This window comes from Schistocerca cancellata, chromosome 2 (genome assembly GCF_023864275.1).
Source record: "Schistocerca cancellata isolate TAMUIC-IGC-003103 chromosome 2, iqSchCanc2.1, whole genome shotgun sequence".
NCBI lineage: Eukaryota > Metazoa > Arthropoda > Insecta > Orthoptera > Acrididae > Schistocerca > Schistocerca cancellata.
Window position 1 is genome coordinate 482,337,292 of NC_064627.1, and position 18,942 is coordinate 482,356,233.

The 18,942-nt window shown below is 33.7% G+C and overlaps 1 protein-coding gene across 1 annotated transcript in view; it reads left to right on the forward strand.

Annotated features, from left to right (window-relative positions):
* Window positions 1-18,942, forward strand: part of LOC126162008 (esterase FE4-like) — a 34,690-nt gene that overhangs the window by 9,975 nt on the left and 5,773 nt on the right. Inside the window, exons 3-7 of the mRNA XM_049918230.1 lie at window positions 4,510-4,644; window positions 6,740-6,890; window positions 10,880-11,065; window positions 12,283-12,482; window positions 14,445-14,610. Coding sequence (XP_049774187.1) covers window positions 4,510-4,644; window positions 6,740-6,890; window positions 10,880-11,065; window positions 12,283-12,482; window positions 14,445-14,610 — 838 coding nt within the window. The remainder of the gene's footprint in view (window positions 1-4,509; window positions 4,645-6,739; window positions 6,891-10,879; window positions 11,066-12,282; window positions 12,483-14,444; window positions 14,611-18,942) is intronic.

Consider the following 18,942-nt stretch of genomic DNA (forward strand, 5'->3'; position numbering starts at 1 on the left):
TGAAAATACACATTTTTCACGCAATGAACTCTTTTACAACCATCATTTCACTACAATTAACTGTAAAATTAATCATTACAAGCAAAACCAAAAGTAATTACATTTACATTATCAGTAAATAAATTACTTGATTTACTTTTCTGTAAATTTTGCATAAAAATGTAAGTTAAAGGATATATTACTACAAGTTATAGTCTTCTTTACATAGCTTTATTTTCAGTTAACAAGTTATCGAAATTATGTAATCCAAAATTTTACTTTTTCACTGTATTTACCACTATGATGTGGTACTAACGGATACATATAAAGTATGTGACTAGATTACAACACACTGCTAACTTAATATGAAATCTGTTTATTTTTACACTTATATGGAAAAGCCATGCATAGCTTTTTTGGTATTTATATTGACACACTTAGTCTGTAAGAGTGTAAGGGTCTTACATTCATGTTTTCCTGCCGTACATTAAGTGAATGAAAAGATTCAGCCTGTTACTAACAAAAATATCTAAGATGTTCCTCTTACAAGTTCTCTGTTAAATTTACAGAGAAGGCATAGAGAACAATATCACTAAATTGCTGTTCACAACAACTGCCTTAATCTCTCAGGTCTCCCAGTCTACAGCTGATATGATGAAATCTACTCCTAATTCTATAACATGTTTGGGGAATTTACATGCAATTTGTTAAAAATTTTCTGTGACATGTGATGCCATTACAGTTCTTAAGACAGAGGGTACATAAAAGCAACTGGTTACAAATGCAGTCCCTCATTAACATTTGTCCTCAACCAGCTTATTTTGTTATCAACATCTCCACTAACATGATTAGATAGGTTTACTACCATATTATTCACAGCTGTAAACAGACATGAACCACCATCATACAGTGTATCTTAACAATATGTAAGCATTCAAAATCAAAATCTGATTTGCCATTAATATGTGGTTCCAGCTTGCTTTCTGTTACTAGCAATATGTGAACATCTTTACTATTTGTAAGCAAGACAAATCTGGAATCTTTCCATAGATTCTCATGCAGTAATTTAATATTATAGTAACATTTTCTTTCACCTGTCTACAAGATTAGATACTACTCTTTGTAAGTAATAGATCATAGATTCTGACATATTTGTCAGTCCTTTAAAGTGGTATCTGTACTCTAAAATACCCACTTGTGCATGACACATATACCCTGCTGACATAGTAAATCCTTTCTGCATGTGGTGCATGCCTGATGTATTAGGGAGGGACCAACAATTATTCACTTTATAACTGAGGTTTATTTTGATATTCAAAATGATCACAGAATTGTATGATTCTCTAGTTTCAGCCATCCACTTCACACTAAACCAAAGAAAATGAATTGTTTCTGGGAGTAATTTTGCAGATTCCAACCTATTTGCAAGGCTAGCTGTCTCCACCAGTTCAGTAAGCTGCCTGTAAGAAAAGGTGGTATTCTCTGAACACAGGTAGCAGATGTCATTCAGGCTCTCATGGCCAGTTATTTGCCAGTGGCTAAGCCAAGTGTAGTCAGTAGAGCCACTGGAAGCTCCTCCTCTGTACCTCACATCAGACCACTAAATTTTCATCCTGAGTGGGCACTGGTTTCCTACCCAACCTACACGTTATTTCTCCAAGTGATTCCATCACCTGTCTAACATTGGAACTGTTAATGGTTAGAAAACCCACACTCTGCACTTGTTCGGAATTTTCACTGATGTTGGTCACTGTCCCAACTGTAAGGCAATTTGTGGTGAGTCATATGCATACACACCAATGGCCATACCTCAAAACAGTCTTAAGGCATATAGAGCAGTAGTCCAATGCGTACCTCCTCTCCATAGATTTTTGAGCCTGTCACTCTTAGCTCTTCTTCCTTAGCTCAGTGAGAACTGGCCACATCAAATGAATCATAAATCACTGAGAAATCATGTATCACACACAATGTTAGTCCCAACAGCATGTTCAAGTTTTTATTGAAAGTGATCAGTCTTCACCTTGATAGGAGCAGTACCTATCCATCTACATGAGAAATATAATACTAACCCATGCAACCAACAGACACAACCTAAGTACTCCTGCTACGCTCCTCCTGGGTATAATTTCACAAAAAAACTCACTACTCCTGTGACAATCGATAAAACACTTTAAAAAAACTACCTTACAATAATAAAAACACACCTAATATTATTATTATTATTATTATTATTATTATTATTATTATTATTATTATTATTTTTTTTTTTTTTTTTTTTTTTTTTTTTTTTTTTTTTTGCAGAAGCATGAAAGATAAAGACTAAAGCAAACATTGTGTACAAAATAGATACTATCATTGCTAATGATTACTTATGCTGCAACAACTGGAGCATTGTTTACTTTTTATGATACTATTTCCAATGGTTACAAAATTCAAAATGAATCAGGTAACAGTTGAATGCTGAAGTGATTTTTAACTACAGGAATGAAGTCTATTCATTTAATACAAATGGCCATAACATTAGCAAACCGAAAGAAATTAGTAAACACTATGAAACAGATAAATAGACAAATATTAATCGCTTCTTCACAGAAGAGTCTAAGAAAAGTAGTGAAGGAAATGCTGTGTACAGACTAGGTACTACTGCTACATGTGGCTGTTATAATCTTAATAACTGAACATTGCTTTGCATGTAATGAAACTGACAATGTTTCACCTTTAGAAACAATAGTTAGGTTGCTTCTGTAAAAACTCCAAGGGTATAATGCATTTTATAATGGAATGTAAGACTTTTCATGTGAGAACTAAGAAGTTAATTTATCAGAAAGTAAAAACTGCGTTATATGAATATTCAGATCATCAACTAAGGCCTTTCTTTTTTGTCATCATTATCTAAATGTCTCTAAGTTACCTTACGTATCAGCGAAATCATAGTTACACCTACTCAGTGTCTCAATTTTCAGTATAAATAGGGATGAAGAGTGTAATCCATTAATCTCATTATCCTTTTCATGTAATACTTACAGATTATAAACTCTCCTTCTGAAGAATGTAATTTGCTAATAGTTTGCTTATATTTAATGGTATGTGGTTATACTACCATACACTATGTTATTATTGTGAGCATTATCAAGGAATGGATAAAATAGAGGAATAGTAAATATTACTAGATGAAGAGCTCAGTGCATATAAATATGAGAAATTAAAGTAACTGAAGTGGTTGAGTTGGTGGAAGTGGGGATGGGGTATAGATGTGTGAAATTGAATAGAAAATTCAGTACACTGAAATAAATGTAATACTTAGAAATTTATTAATACTTTTCATTTCAGTTATAAATGTAAAATGAGATATAGAAACTAAACTTTATCTGCATTTGTTTGAAAATCACTCTTTGAGTTATATTTATTTGAAGAGAAACATGTCGAAAATATTAATTATATTTTTGAAGAAACAAGCATTATCAAATATTTCACACAGTCAGTAACATGTTCTTGCCAAGATATTGAACTAGTGAAATAATCAGTGCATGATTTTTTCTGACTGAATTAATAGGTAGCTCATTACAATGTAAAGTAGCTGTACAGGTTATGACAACACATCTCTTTGTACATTTTCATTACTGAAGTTGGCTTTCCCTGCACATATTTGGTATCACTGTATACAGAGAATGTGAGAGGTTCTTTCTCCATCCATACTGCAATACTTAGGAAAAAATCCTTAAAACTCATCTGGTACACCAAATGCAAACACAGCATACCTAACCTCGATAATGTATATTATGGCACTTGTTGTCAAAATGTGTTCAGTTAAAAGTTTTTAATAAATGTTTATCTAATAGGAATCGCCAATACCAACAGTTATAGATGGAACAGAGAATTCTGAGTGTGATTTCAACATTTAGGCATATTTTTAAAAATATCAAACTTTTGAAAGCAATAGTATAATACTCTCCTCATTAATAAATGGTACAGAATGAGACTATTATTGATAAGATTATTGCCAAACAGTTTGCTTGTCTGCATAACTATTGAAGCACCTAGCTTATTTGTTCTTCACTGAAATGAGAAACTTCCTAGTTTCCCCTCAACCTCCTAACATGGTTTCCTCTCATCCTGGAATATGAGTTCTCCTAACCCCTTCTAACATTCCACAGCCTGTCCCTCTTTCCTCCCTTAGAAAGGTAGTGATCATTTCAAAAGCTATGAATAGATTTTCATCTTCTAAGTGTGCCTATTGGTAGTACTACAATTTTTCCTCCTGAAGGTTTCCCTGTCTCTTCATAATTTTACTGTTTTCCCCAAGTGAAATTTCATTTTGATATATTTTTTTGTATTTTTGTAATGATATGTGTCCACTTTTACATGATAATAACGCAATTTTTATTCATTAAAACTTCGCTGACACATCATTTTCTGTGAATAAAACACTTGTATCTCAATTATAATAACTAAATAATAATACGGTTTTAGAAGAACTGTACAATTAGCAGTTGCATAACAATGTGATTGTAAATTTACCGTGATTTGCAGCCACCAGTACCTGTGTCTTCTTGGACAGAAGAAAAAGATGCTCTGCAAACACCAAACCGATGCATACAGATGGATGGTTTGGGAAACATAAAGGGAGATGAAGACTGTCTCTACCTGAATGTCTTTAGCCCAGAGGTAATTTCACAAGAGATTTTCTAATAGATGTAGTTACTGTCAACTTCAGAAATAGAGCAACATTTTAGTGTAATGGACTGATCCAAATGTTGCAAATCTTTAAAGATAGAAATGAACTAACAGATGAAATAAACACAGAAACACAATATTTATGTACTCAGTATTATGATGCATAAGAGAGAGCACAGAAAAAGAGGTACATCCAGTTTTCTTCTGTTGTTTTTTCTTTCTCTATAGTTATATATAGTTACTAGTTCATTAGCACATTAACTGTATCTCACACCTAAATGCTGTTGCACCGTCATTGATTTACTAAGTGGAAAATACTTTTCAAGATAGTGACATTTCATCTACCAGACAGAAACAGAGCTAAGTACAACCACAGCAATTACACAGTTCATCCACAGAGTTTACTGTCTGTTAGACCAGAAGATGCAGACTGCAGTATATTTTTGGACCTTACAAGAGCATTTGATTTGGTAAACCATAGGGTATTTCTTAAAAAGCTAAAATCTTATAGTATTGGGGATCAAGCTATGAATCTTCTAACCACATACCTGATGCATCGTAAGCCAAGCACTAAATTGTCATACAAACTAGGTAATAAAATCATGAACTCCCAGTCCACCAGTGAACTTGTATTACAAGGTGTACCACAGGACTCAATCCTTGGACGCTTTCCCTTCCTTATATATATATTAACGACATTGCACAACCCATTAACTCCCATATTGTAAGCTATGCAGATGACATGTCAATCTTATTCTATGGGGGTGAATATAATGTGCTAGAATCTCTTGCTACTAGTGGTGTAACAGAAGCAACAAAATACTACAATGATCAGGGATTCAAGGTGAATGTCACCAAATCTCAACCACTGACATTTAAAACAGGCAGTTCTCACCACAACAATATGAATTGTGTGTGTAATATCTCTGCAACAGAAAATAGCAACTGTAAATTCCTGGGTGTGTATGTTGATGAAAATTTGTGGTGGACATACCACATTAATTTCGTATGCGGAAAAGTCAGTAGTGCCATATATCTCCTCAGCCACCTTGCAAAGATACTTCCTAGCCAAGCACGGAAATTAGTATATTATGGAACAGTTTACCCCTTTCTCAATTACGGAAGTGAACTATAGGGCTGTGCAGCTGATGTACTTTTAAAAAGAATACTACTACTACAGTAAAAAGCAATAAGACATTTACATGGGATGGGACATAGAGATTCATGTCATGAAGTGCTTGTGCAGCACAAACATCTGACAATATATTCCCTGTACAACTCCAAAATAGTCGTATTTTTTATAAGTTGACCAACAGAAGCTATCCAGGGCAGTGATGTACATGATCACAACACTAGAACAAAGTGTAACTATTTCTGTTTTTGGCATAATAAGCTACCAAACGCTCTAAGAACATACATGGGACATGTTTTTAAAACAAAATTAAAATGTTTTTTAATAGAAAAATGTTTATATTCTTTATTATATATTTTTTTATAAAATGTTTATATTCTTTCAACAAATTTGCATTAGCAGATCAGTTGTAATGTGATAAACGTAAAAAATAGACATAAGAAGCAACAGCTACAGAATTTAGTGTATTTTATAAGTGTAAATATAACCATGGTATTAAGTCTGATGATGTTTGCAAAAACCATCATTACAATGGCTCCACCCAAAGAAAATGTAAATAAATAAAAAAAAGAAACTACATATGTTTCATATTTTACTACTTCTCACTAAAATACATAACTTCTCAGCAAGTATGATCTTAATGTGTAAATCATTTCACATACATATTTCATATGTGTCTACAAAACCTATAATATTATAGGATACAAAGAGAAAGGATAATGAAATATATAAAAACTATATGAAAAACACTACTACATAATAAATACAGTGGTTTTTTGTTATTTGCTGAAGTAAAGCTTCTGTCAGTACAAAGTAGCATACCAGAAATAAACACTATCCTTACAGTTATACACTGGATTTTCATTTTCTTTTTTCTGATTGCTCTTCATTCACAATTCTGATATAGTTGGATATTAAAAATCGAAATAATGTGTGATTGTTATTAAATTGCAGTTGCCATCTGATACAAGTGTCCCAAGACCAGTTCTGGTCCTGATACATGTTGGCTGTTTCAGAACTGGCTATGCTCAGCAACGTTATTTAGATTATTATATTGATCATGGAATAGTGGTTGTATCCATACAGTATCGTCTTGGAGCTTTAGGTAAGAAAATTGACAATACAAGAAAAATCTTGACTGTTAGAAGTAATTATTTACAAATGATAATTCACTTATTAAATATAATATTACAACTAGATTGATTGATTTTTAATTGGTCTTGTTTATTTACATTATGCACAGAGTTTCTGTTTGGAATTTAGGACAAGTCAACTTACCCCAGTATTTAAAAATATTTAGCCTTCAAATTTCAGTGTAAAATAGAAAATTAGCAATAATGATAGTTGTGTTGCATGTTTTTTTTTCTCTCAATTAATATTTGGGTCTTCAATTTACATACTGCAATACATTCAAGCGATTACAGGACACACTTAGAAGTAACAATAGGATTACTCATTCTTTACACATATACTCCTCTAGACCACAAAAATCTTTTTTTGTTAAACAGTTCTTTAGAAGTTTGTGGAACATGCTTTTACTTGTACTGTCCTGTAGACTCCTAAGAAAATTCGTTATCAATTTCCCTATTAAGTATCAAGGATCTCTATCAACAGCTAAAAGTTCTGTGTGATACACATACCTGCTAGTTTCTGTTTCTTGTGTCATATGAATGATAATCTACATCTTCATCAAGCAATTTATTGCCCTTGATTAGTTGAATTATTGTTGTTAAATGTCCTATGAAAATGTCAGTATTTTTAGATTATGAAAGACAATTCTGCAAGAATCTGTTGTTTTTTATACAAGACAGTCCTAATGGCCTTTTTCAACACTAAATTCATTTGGTATTATTGCTGCTGGCATTTCCTAAAATAGTAATTCCATTTTGTCAGTATGGTTCAAACACAGCATGGTACACTGTTCATAGAAGTTGAGAAGTTGTTTGTCAACATAGTGTGCAAGCTATTTCATAAAAAATATCACACTGTTAAGAAACACAGCAGATGTTGCCTATGTCTTGTCTCCCTTGTAGTTTATTGGGAACTGTAATCCCTTAAAATTTGGTAGAGGTACCTTCTTAATGTCTTGATTCATTGATGAATATATCTATGTAAGTTTCCTTGTCTCTAGTTGTGAACACTATGAACATTCTTTCAAATGATGTTATATTCCTTTTTACAGTTACTTACAAGAAAGTAAATCACCATGAATACTGCTTTTACCAGATTTATAATAAATTCATTCCTTATGAGCCATTATACTTTGTCACTTGTTGATATAAACATGCTTCTTTAAACTGTTTCTTCTAGATTCACTAATGTCATGCCTCAGCATTCCATAGTCTTTGATCTTTATGACTGACATCACCAGTTTTATAAGAAGGCTGAAGTCAAGTAAGCCTAGTAGACATTCTTGAGGTACATTGCACTTAATATGCCAGATTCAGATCTGCATCCAAAATTTTACCCATTGTGCTGCATGTCCATGTATGTTGTAGCTTTCAAGTTTTTCAATTAGTGCTGTATATGTGATAGCATCAAGAGATTTAGACCAATCCAGAAACGTAGCAGATACAGAGTTTGTATTGCCTAATGCATGTATAACAGATTTTGTTAGGCTGGAGATAGTGGTTGCTGTATATTTCCTTTCATGGGAACCATGTTGTTCTGGAATCATAATACTATGTTCCTCTGGGAGCATCGCTTGCATTGAGCATCTCTTTTGTTTATGAGTAACCAGTGGTTAAAGACACCAGTCTGCAGTCATTCACATTGTCCTTGTCACCTTTCTTATATGTTATTGTTACTTTTTCTAGAATTACTCCTTTTCTAAGTGACCAGTTTACTATATCCAAAGGAGATTAATTATTTCTTCATTTATGCACTTTATGAAATAATTTGATACTTCATTATCTTTTGCAGACTTCTTGGGTTTCAATCTATGAATTATTTTTATGAGTTCTGTTTACATCACTGGTTCCAGGAAAATTAAGTGGGATGGTTGTCAAAGTGTTCTAGACTGCTTTTATCCTTGGTGACTTCTTTTCCCCTTTACATTTTTACAGAATTCTATAAAACTGTTGTTGAGTACATTAGCAATTTCCATTCCATCCGCAATTATGCTGTTCTCACTTCTCATAAAAAAAATAAAAATAATAATAATAATAATAATAATAAAAACGATGGTATTCTGTTTTTGACCTCTTGTTTTTATAGCTATAAAATTTTAAATGAAGAAAACTTACTGAAAGAAGAATAGAAAACATTCATAGGAAAATTGAGATGCAGACATAATTTCTGCACATGCACCCAGCAGGAGGCATGCCTCCTGGAGAGATGTGAACTTCATTTTTCAGTTCAGTCTTTTTTGCTTATACGTAATGTATAATTATTTCTCTGTAGGTCATGATCCACAAATATCCAGTATTCATTTGTGTGCTGGAGACTTCTCAAGTGCATCAGAGTTAAAGTACTATGTGCTCTGATATGTTATCTATGCTTTCTTAGTGACAATTCACAGCTGTATTGAAACAAGCCCTTTGGATTTGCAGTAATGATAAGCAGCAATGAGCTCTAGATATCAATATTTTGACACATCATGCCATTTCCGGCCATAAACTCTACATGTCAGTATTTTGATGCATCACGCCATTTTTTTTCCTCAGCAACATGCTACTGATAGCTAACACGCCACAACAATTATATTAGTTGTAGTGAATTTTTTGAATGAATTTGTCCTATGACTTATGGTTCAAAGTAGGAGGATATGAAACAAGAGGTCACATGCCCCTTGTCAAGAGAAGGAGGATGAGGGAGAAGGAGATTAGTGTTTAATGTCCCATCAGCAAAAAGGTCATTACAGAGAGAGCACAAATTCGGAGTAGGGAAGGATTGAAAAAAAAAAAAAAAAAAAAAAGAGAGAGAGAGAGAGAGAGAGAGAGAATTGAATTGGCCATGTTGTTTCAAAGGAAGAATCCCAGCACTTGCTTTAAGTGATTTACAAAAAATCACAAACAACTTAAATCGGGATGGCAAGATACAAATTTGAACTCACATCCTCCCAGATGCAATTCCAGTGGGCTTACCACTGCATTACCTCACTCGGTTCTTTCAACAGAAGATACTCAATATTTTAATAGTAAACACTTTAATCTCACATTGAGAGGCACAGTTGCTGTAGTTAGACAGCCTTCCTACAGTTATGACCAGGTGTGCAGCTATTTCTATATCACATGATGATTGGAAAGTGGTTGCATTTTAGATGATTGACAAGTAATGTAGATTTCCAGCATGCCATCATTAGAAAAACTATTGGCCCATGACGGATTACTTCATATCAGAGAGTCAGTGTGTTGTGTCAGTGATATAAATGTTTATTCAAACATGATGAATATGTTCACACTCTTGCATATGTGCTAACTATCGACCACCCAACATACTGGCTTAATTTCACTCTTGTTTTCATGCACTGGCTGATTCACCTTCTGTGTTCTTGTGTGTCTGATATTTGCAAAGAAAATTTTGTTCAATAAGATAATTTGTTTTGGTGCTACTATTCCCTCATCTATTGCCTATTGCAAGGGGACAGATGTTACCACACATATCAGTAACACACCTCAGTAGATTAGTGACAATACTTTTGGAGCATGTATGTCCTAAAGATCATTAAAGTATTAACATTTTAGATCATACTAACAATTTATGTTATGTTGCTAAAATTGATCTGTTTTATGCAACTGAAGAACAATACATCCATATTCAAGTTGTGCATAATTACATCATATTCCTCATCCTTCCTCCCCCCCCCCCCTCCAGCCCTTATAATCTCTCTCTTTTTCAAACTAGAAAAGGAAAATATAGCACATCGGATAATCTTCCTTCCTAATATCAACAACCTTTAAACTAATAAAAATAGTACATTCATACTGTCTAATCATTTCTTACTTTTGCAGATAATTTAAACTTTACTTTTATTCAAATTGCAATTTTTTTTGTCTGTTACAAATTATATACAATAGAGTATCTGCAAAGAAATTTTTGTTTTCAAATGACATGTCTTCTGTTCCATACTGAAAGAATTTTTGTTGAATACAGGGTTCATGAGCACAGGTGACTCTCTCCTTCCTGGAAATCTTGGAATGAAAGATCAGGTCCTTGCACTGAAGTGGATAAAGCAAAACATTAGAGCATTTGGTGGTAATCCAGATGAAGTTACTATTTCTGGTCAGAGTTCAGGAGGATCTGCAGTACATTACCACGTGTTGTCACCACTATCAAAAGGTATAGCAGTAAAATCTAAGATTTGAAAATCATATAATATTATGTAATAAACTGTGGAGCAGCATACTGGGTCAACCAAATAGATCACTTATGATGTGCACATCATCAATACCGTCATTTCTTAAGCTGCAAAGGAGCTTATGTTACTCAATGCAATTACAGTCCCACTTCGTGAGAAGCTGAGATAACTAATTTACCCACTCCTTTGGCAGAAAATAATCTGAAGTATTCTGGGAGTTAAAAAGAAATAAGATTCAATTCTTACTTAAAAAGCTATAAGATATTGCCATTCCAAATGTGTTGAGAAGTGATGGTACATACCAAACCAGCAACACAAGTCCAATAGACATGGGTCTGGAAATGCAATCATCATATCTGAAACCTGAGTCTTAATTCATAGGAAAAGCTGGACATAATGACCACTTACAACATTTTTCCATAGTGGTGTTTATTGTTAAAGCCACCCATCACAATGCCTCCCTCTATGATTTTTACTTCTTTTAGCACTAGAAAATCAGAGATTTTGTGATGGCTTTGCACTGCAATATTTTTAAAGGGCAAAAAACTCCAGAATTGAAATGTAAGAATGCAAAGTGATTACAAATATCACTAATTTCCAATTGAAATTGTATGAGATTGTACTGAACAACAGACTTATTTAAAAGGAATTTTATCAGCCACCGAAATCTCAATTACCACTGAAATATTGGTATTTCCAAGAATTTGTCCCTGCATTATTCACTGTGTAATCTCATGTCGAACAGTTTTCAGATGCAAAGTCCATACCCATGTTTCAAATTTAGTAATAGAAAGTAATAATAAATTGTTTTTACACATAAACTTGTTTTGTAACTCCTGTTAGTTAGTATAAACTTCTCTGTTATAGTTTTTCTCTGCTGTTTACTTTTTTACTCATGGGAAGGTAGAAGACATTTACAGCATATTTCAGAAACAAATAAATGGCAGTAAATCCCATTACAGTACGATAATGAGGGAGTTAAATGCAAAATAAATTAAATATTAGGAATTTGAGTGAAATGCATAAATGACCAGTGTCATATTAGTAAAAATATTGAACATTGCAGGAGCAAATCATTGTGACAGAAATTAACAAAGCCAAAAACATAATTTCATGTCAAGCAAAGATCTTAAGTTGACATAATGTACTTATTTTCTCCTTTCTTTGTATTGAATAAACAATTTTTGTGTCGTCACAGGTCTTTTCAAACGAGCTATAGCACAGAGTGGATCTGCACTTAGTCCTTGGGCATTTACTACAAATGCTACTGACAGAACATTCCGTTATGCATCATATTTGGGATTTATTGGAGAGACCACTTCAGAACTTATGGAGTTTTTGATGACTGTTGATGCAAAGGAATTTGTCAAAGCAAGGGGGCCAGCTCTGGATCCAAAGGTAATGATTCCAGATTTGTCAAGTGTTGAGAGATTTAATCTACAGAAGTTAACAGATTTATGATACTAATCTGAACAACCTACAATGTATTTAACTGTCAAAGGATTTAAACACACCTTGTTTAAGAGTAGTCTGAATTAGCACAGTCTGTGTTTATTTTCCAAGTATTTGTCCATCCAGACACTGTTATAAAGATGGGCAGAGAGAGAGAGAGAGAGATTCGCTATATTCTCTATTTTGTGAGAAATTATGGTCCAAAACATACTGAATCAAATGACAAAGAATAATTTTCAAAGCTCTTCAGTCAACATGATTACAGGATACTTTATTAAAGAATATTGTCTTATTTAATAGGAGATTCAATTAATGATTCACATTACCTTATATTTAAAATTGAAAGTGACATTAGAAATGTCACTGGAAGTTCTCCTAACATATTCTGTCACTACTACTCACTTTACACAAGATGATTTGCTCACACCCTCGATGTGTTAATTCATTTATGATGGATCCCCTGACTAGCTTCTGACATGTTGACAGTGGTTTATACCGTACTTCCACTTTACCTTTTCCACACTGTCTTGTAATCATTGGGAATACTGTATAACATATATACTTTGTGAATTCCCGGCAAACGTTCTGTTACAAAAGAAAACATAGATTATGAATCTTTGTGTTTAGTTGCTACATCTTAATAAAGCATTGTTTTAAATGGAGAAGTGCCCTGGAATGAAGGGCAGAAAAATTAGTTACAAATCAAATTGTAATGGTGTGAAGTTCATTACAGTTTTCATGACCAGATTCGCAACTTTTCTTCCAAATTTGAATACTCAAACTTTTCTTTGTGAATGTGACTAAAACTAGATCACAATGTATATTAGAGAAGTAGTTTCAGTTTTTTTTTTTTTTTAAATTAGTTATCTGCCGGTACTACAAGAGGTTGTTTGTAGATGAAGAAATCGCATGCCAAGAAATGAAATATGAAAGAAGCAATTGTTCCTAGGAACATGCCCAAGGCTCTTTTATGGAACTGAAAAAAATTTCATTGCAGTAGATAAACTGGATTGAACTTATAGTGTATGAAAAATACACCAATAATGAATATTTTATAAAGTTTTGACAAGTTTGTTAAAAGATCAAAATGAGCAGATGTGGACTGATATCTTAGTTCTTAACATATATTTCAAAAATTCTGCTGTCAGGCCCAGAGAAATGTGCAGAGTTGACTGTCCACAATTTCAGCATTGTGAAATATAGTGCCATTTAGATGCAGTAGGGAAAGGGATAGAACCATGCAACACTCAGCTTCTGCCAGGGTTGCAAATACTGTTGGCTGTATTATCCTTCCAAGCAGCTCCTCCATGAGTCTCATAAGACTGTATGGAACTGTTCTAGTGCTGCCACCAACGGAAAAATCTCTCAGACCACGAGTGTTGAAGCCTGCTCATCAACATTGCACTGCTGATGACCTCTCAGCTATAGATACCATCCCTTCATACCAATGCACTATGACATTTTTTTTCTTAATAAAATTTTGCCTTTTAATATAACAAAATATCACTGATAAAAAAAGTAAGCCACTAAGAATTATGTTTCCCTCAATTGTTACATGATAGTATAAGGAAAGAAGACTTCATGTTATTTCCATTTAGACAAACCGCTGTCTCAGGTATTTATATGAGATGCACAACAAAATGTTTAACAAATCCCCTTTGAGCACAAAGTCATTTAGAGACATGAATTTATGTAAGTTGATATTAATATTTGTGTACAGATGATTTGAATGAGTAAGGCCACAGAGATTTAAGTTCAGCAAATATACTTGTAGCATAATGTGCAGGAGCAGATAATAAACAAATAAGCAATGGAGATGTTGAGTCACAAATAGGTACAACAAATATTCTATGCTGGATTTTCCATTGATTGACTTAAACAAACATTTAAGATTTTCTTTCATTCCAGGACCGTAAAAATGCCCTTATCTGTGTTTGGGCTCCACATGTGGAACCAGAAAATGAAGGTGCATTCCTGACTGAGCATCCAGCTAAACTGATATCAGAAAACCGCTATACACATGTGCCATACTTAACAGGTGTAACAAGCTATGAACTGCTTGTTAGGACACAAGGTATGATTATAGATTATACATATATTTATTCATAGACTGAGCAGATTTAACACTCAAGATAACAGCTGCTTCAAAGATATGGATCAAATGAACTTGCAATATATTTTTTAAGTGTAGTTTCGAGTGAAAAGTGCACCGTTCTACCACTACCAAAATATTAAGTTTATACTGAGGACTGTAAAAAAATAACTTCATCAGCCTCAGATGCAGGTTTCACTTGATAATATGATGATCACCAGATCAGTTATGACTATGTAAAATTTTTTAACCGTGACGAATGCAATAAAAGTTGTTAGCTTATAGTATTATATTTGTATACAATGAAATGAAACTTTTCGTACTCTATCTTTAAGAAACACTAAATAGATACATTCCAGTATCTCATTTTATTCTGTAATGAAGCAAAATCATTGCTGTCTTAGCTTTTCAAGCATTGGCCATCTACAAATTCTCAAAATAACGCAAATACACTGTTTCTAATTTATCAACTTGAAATCTTATTTTTGTGTAGCTCATATATAATTGAAATAAATATAATCTTTATAAAAAGGTGATTTATTCTTGTTGATAACTTTTGCTACAAGAAAATGAATATTTGATTAAATTGAGACATGAGTTAACTCCAGAAAAGCACAACATAAACTGTTTACCAAAATCTTTCTTTCCTCATCACTTGTGATAATAATGAAATAACAATTACTTACCTCAATTCCAATGGTGATTTGTCAGTTACAACTCAATTCATTATTGCTAGTGGGATTTTATTCACTGTCTTGCTCAATACATGTAGTTTTACACTAAGAGTAGGTAGTTGATTGTCAAGAGTAAAGTGGCAATTTGTGAATGCAACAAACAGTTTACCTCAAAAAAGTCACAAAGTTACACAAAATGAACTAAATTACTTAAGCTTTGACTGTTTATGACTAAATAGTACACATTTCAAATATCCAAAACTTTTCTTTCATATTATTTTGAACATTTTCTTGGAACTCGATTGAGTCAGTGATCAGCATATGGGATAAGAATTAATTTTGCGTTTACAAAGGAAAAAGCAAAATTTTTCAACATTATCACAGAGAAGGGAAAAGTTATGATTCTTTTTGTTGATGAGACAGTCAAACGCTTTTCACAAGTGGTGTACTTTTTAAACTCTCAACTATAAAGCATAATTTCTAATTTGACATTAAACACATCTAACATTTACACTCTGCATGCCATTTGCTGTGTGTGATGCAGGGTACTTTGTGTCTACCATCACTTTCCCCCTTATCTGTTCCAGTTGTGAGTAGGTTGCAGGAAAAATGACTGCCAGTAAGCATCTGTGTGGGTTCAAATCTCTCTAATTTTTTCTTCGTGGTCTTTTCGCAAGATGTACATTAAGGGATGGAATGTATTTGTTAATTTTTATAGGAATGTATGCTCTTGAAACTTTAACAGTAAACCACAGTAAGATGCTGAATGTTTGCCTTGTAGCATCTACCACAGGAATTGGTTGATCCTTCCTGGGACACATTTGTACTTACATTTGAATAAGCCAGATTTGGCGGATATAACTTCCTTTTATGACTAGTTATATCTGTCACTCTGACTGATAAATAATCTCACAGAAAGATAATCATTATGACCTTATTTTCAGTATTATGATACTGGCTTATGCCTTCTGATAGGTAGCTTTCACAGTGACAGGGATTATAGATTGGGAAGAATAAATGTTGTTACATAGAGCAGGAGCTGAGAGATTTGGACCATTACTGAGATATGAGTATTTACACAAGCAAAATTCACAAACATATTGCCATTGTCTCTAGGCCCCAGTGCCACTGACTCCAGACAAAAGTGCCAAGAGACAGAGACAATTTCTCTATGTAATGCGCTTGTGTTAACATACATGTGTCTTGTAGTAAAAGAGGAGAACATTGTCATATGCCTCAATATTTTTCCATTCTGGACTTTCCAACATTTGAAAAAAATATTTGATCAGTCCAGAAGTAGTCATTATCATGTGATCATGTCAGGGATTACAATTACAGGGGATGGACAGAAATATGATAACACCAAGAGAAATGCATGCCTCAACATAAATAAAGGTGCTAGCCAAACCCCCTGGTTGGATGCTGTATTTGACCACAGGTGTGAGCTGTGCAGTGTCCTCGATATGTTGCAAGTATCTTTCATGATTAGAATAGTGTTCTGCAAGGTAACAGAAGCATTTGGTGTTACAAGAGACACCATTTTGAAGGTTTATACCACACATAGGAAAAGCAGAAAAACCTCTCCTGCTAATTCACAATGTGGATGAATGTGTGTATTGAGTGACTGTGACAGTAAGTCACTGAACGGGACTGTGATGAAAAAATAAGAGGTCAAGGGCTCTAAAAGCTACAACAGAACTGAATGTTGCACTTGGAAACACTGTCAGCACTAAATCAAAATGAAGAGACCTCCAAAAGCAGCAATTTGAGGGTGAAGTTTAATGTGAAAACCACTCATCATTGATGAAAATGTCCAAGCATAGAAAAATGTGGTGCCAAAGATATAAAAAAATGGAATATGGAGCAATGGAAGAATATCATTTGGTCAGATGTGTCTTTTTTCACACTGTTTTCAACTTGTGGCCATGTTTATGTCCCAAGAGTGAAACAAGGTGAGAGTGTGATCGTGATTTGGGCTGCCATAATGTACTATTGCTTGTACCCTGTGGTCACTCTGCAACACTGTCACGGATTACATCAGCAGTTTTGCAGAACAGACCCATCTCGTGGTTCAGTGCTTGTTACCCAATGGGGATGCTGGGTTTCAAGGTGGCAGAGCCCCTGTTCACACAGCATGCACCATCCAGGACCAGTTTTGTGATACAAGGATGAAGTGTCTTCAGGTCTCCCCCAGCCACCACAGTCACCAGATCTCAGTATTATTTAGCCTTTTGCAGCTGCTTTTGAGGGGAGGTTGTGTGATCACACAATTCCCTTGAAAACTATATGGGACCAGTATTTATCCATTCTGAGATGACTGGAAGCTGTTTTAAATGCCAACAGTTGCGTACAATGTATTACACATGTTAGTGTGTTGTACTTTTGGTATTTCTCTATTTTTGTCCACCCCGTCCATAAAGTGGACAAATGGAGAGTAGGTAACACCCAATAATATCAATATTATTGTGAATGAATGAGACCTCAGAAGTGATGAAAATATTAACTAATAATACATTATCTATATGTCTGATGAAGACTTGGAGCGGGATACATTCACAAAATTAAATAAAAAATATAACAAGAAATGTAAATGGTAAAATACAACAAAGTGTTAAAAACAACTGTGGATAATTTGTCACAAAGTACACAAGGTGTTACCATTGCTATAAGGTACTCGCTGCCATGATCTTGACAGCCTTATGCAGAGTACGGATGTAATTATGGAGGAAGATCTAGATATAAAAGCAGTTAATGTAACTGGCATGAACTTTTTATAACAGAAGAGAATCTGTTAGTGTTTTAATTCACTATGCTTAAAAGCAGTAAGTATAATAGTTAATATAAGAGGAATTGTGCTAAAAAATAAAATTTCAATAAAAAACGATGAAGATATTCACTGTCACGTAAAGCAAATGAGCAGGTGGACAGAGAAAATCAGAGACACAGTACATGTGAGAGCAAATACAAGAATTTTTTATCATAACAAATGAGCTATTGCACCAACAGTGTATCTATTTGATGCAGTAACTTCTAACTCTTAAAGGACTGTAATAAGTAATTTTAGAAGGACGCATACAAGAGTAAAACAAAAATTTCAGAGATAAATTTCTGTCCAATTTAGTAGACCAACAACAGAGAACAAAATTTTGCAAATTATTAACAGACAAAACAATTTTTTGTGTAGTGTAGTGGCTACACTTTCGCAGTTTTGTAATGACCAAAATATATTTTCAATCCCAACTGGTCAATATTTGAGTATTTGAGTATAGTATAATGTTTTATCACAGGTGTCTTTTTTTTTTTTTTTTTTTGACAGTGGTGCCACTTAATGTATCACTGACAGCAAACTTCTATGCACCTCTCTATAAAAATACTCACGAAAATGAACATGGCCTGCAGCTAACAGTTACAACCTGTCTCAAGTAAAATTATTTTTCTAATAGTACTGTTTCATTCAGACCATTCTCTGTATAATCTTAGCACTGCCTCCTGCCCTTGTCATTGATACTTTTGTCTGCTCCAAGTAGGAACATTCTAACACACTTAAAAAAGCTAATAAATTATCTTCAAAACAAGAGAGGAGTGTTACTTTCTTTTTATACTGAAGTCTTGTATGGAAATGAAATATTATATGTAAAAT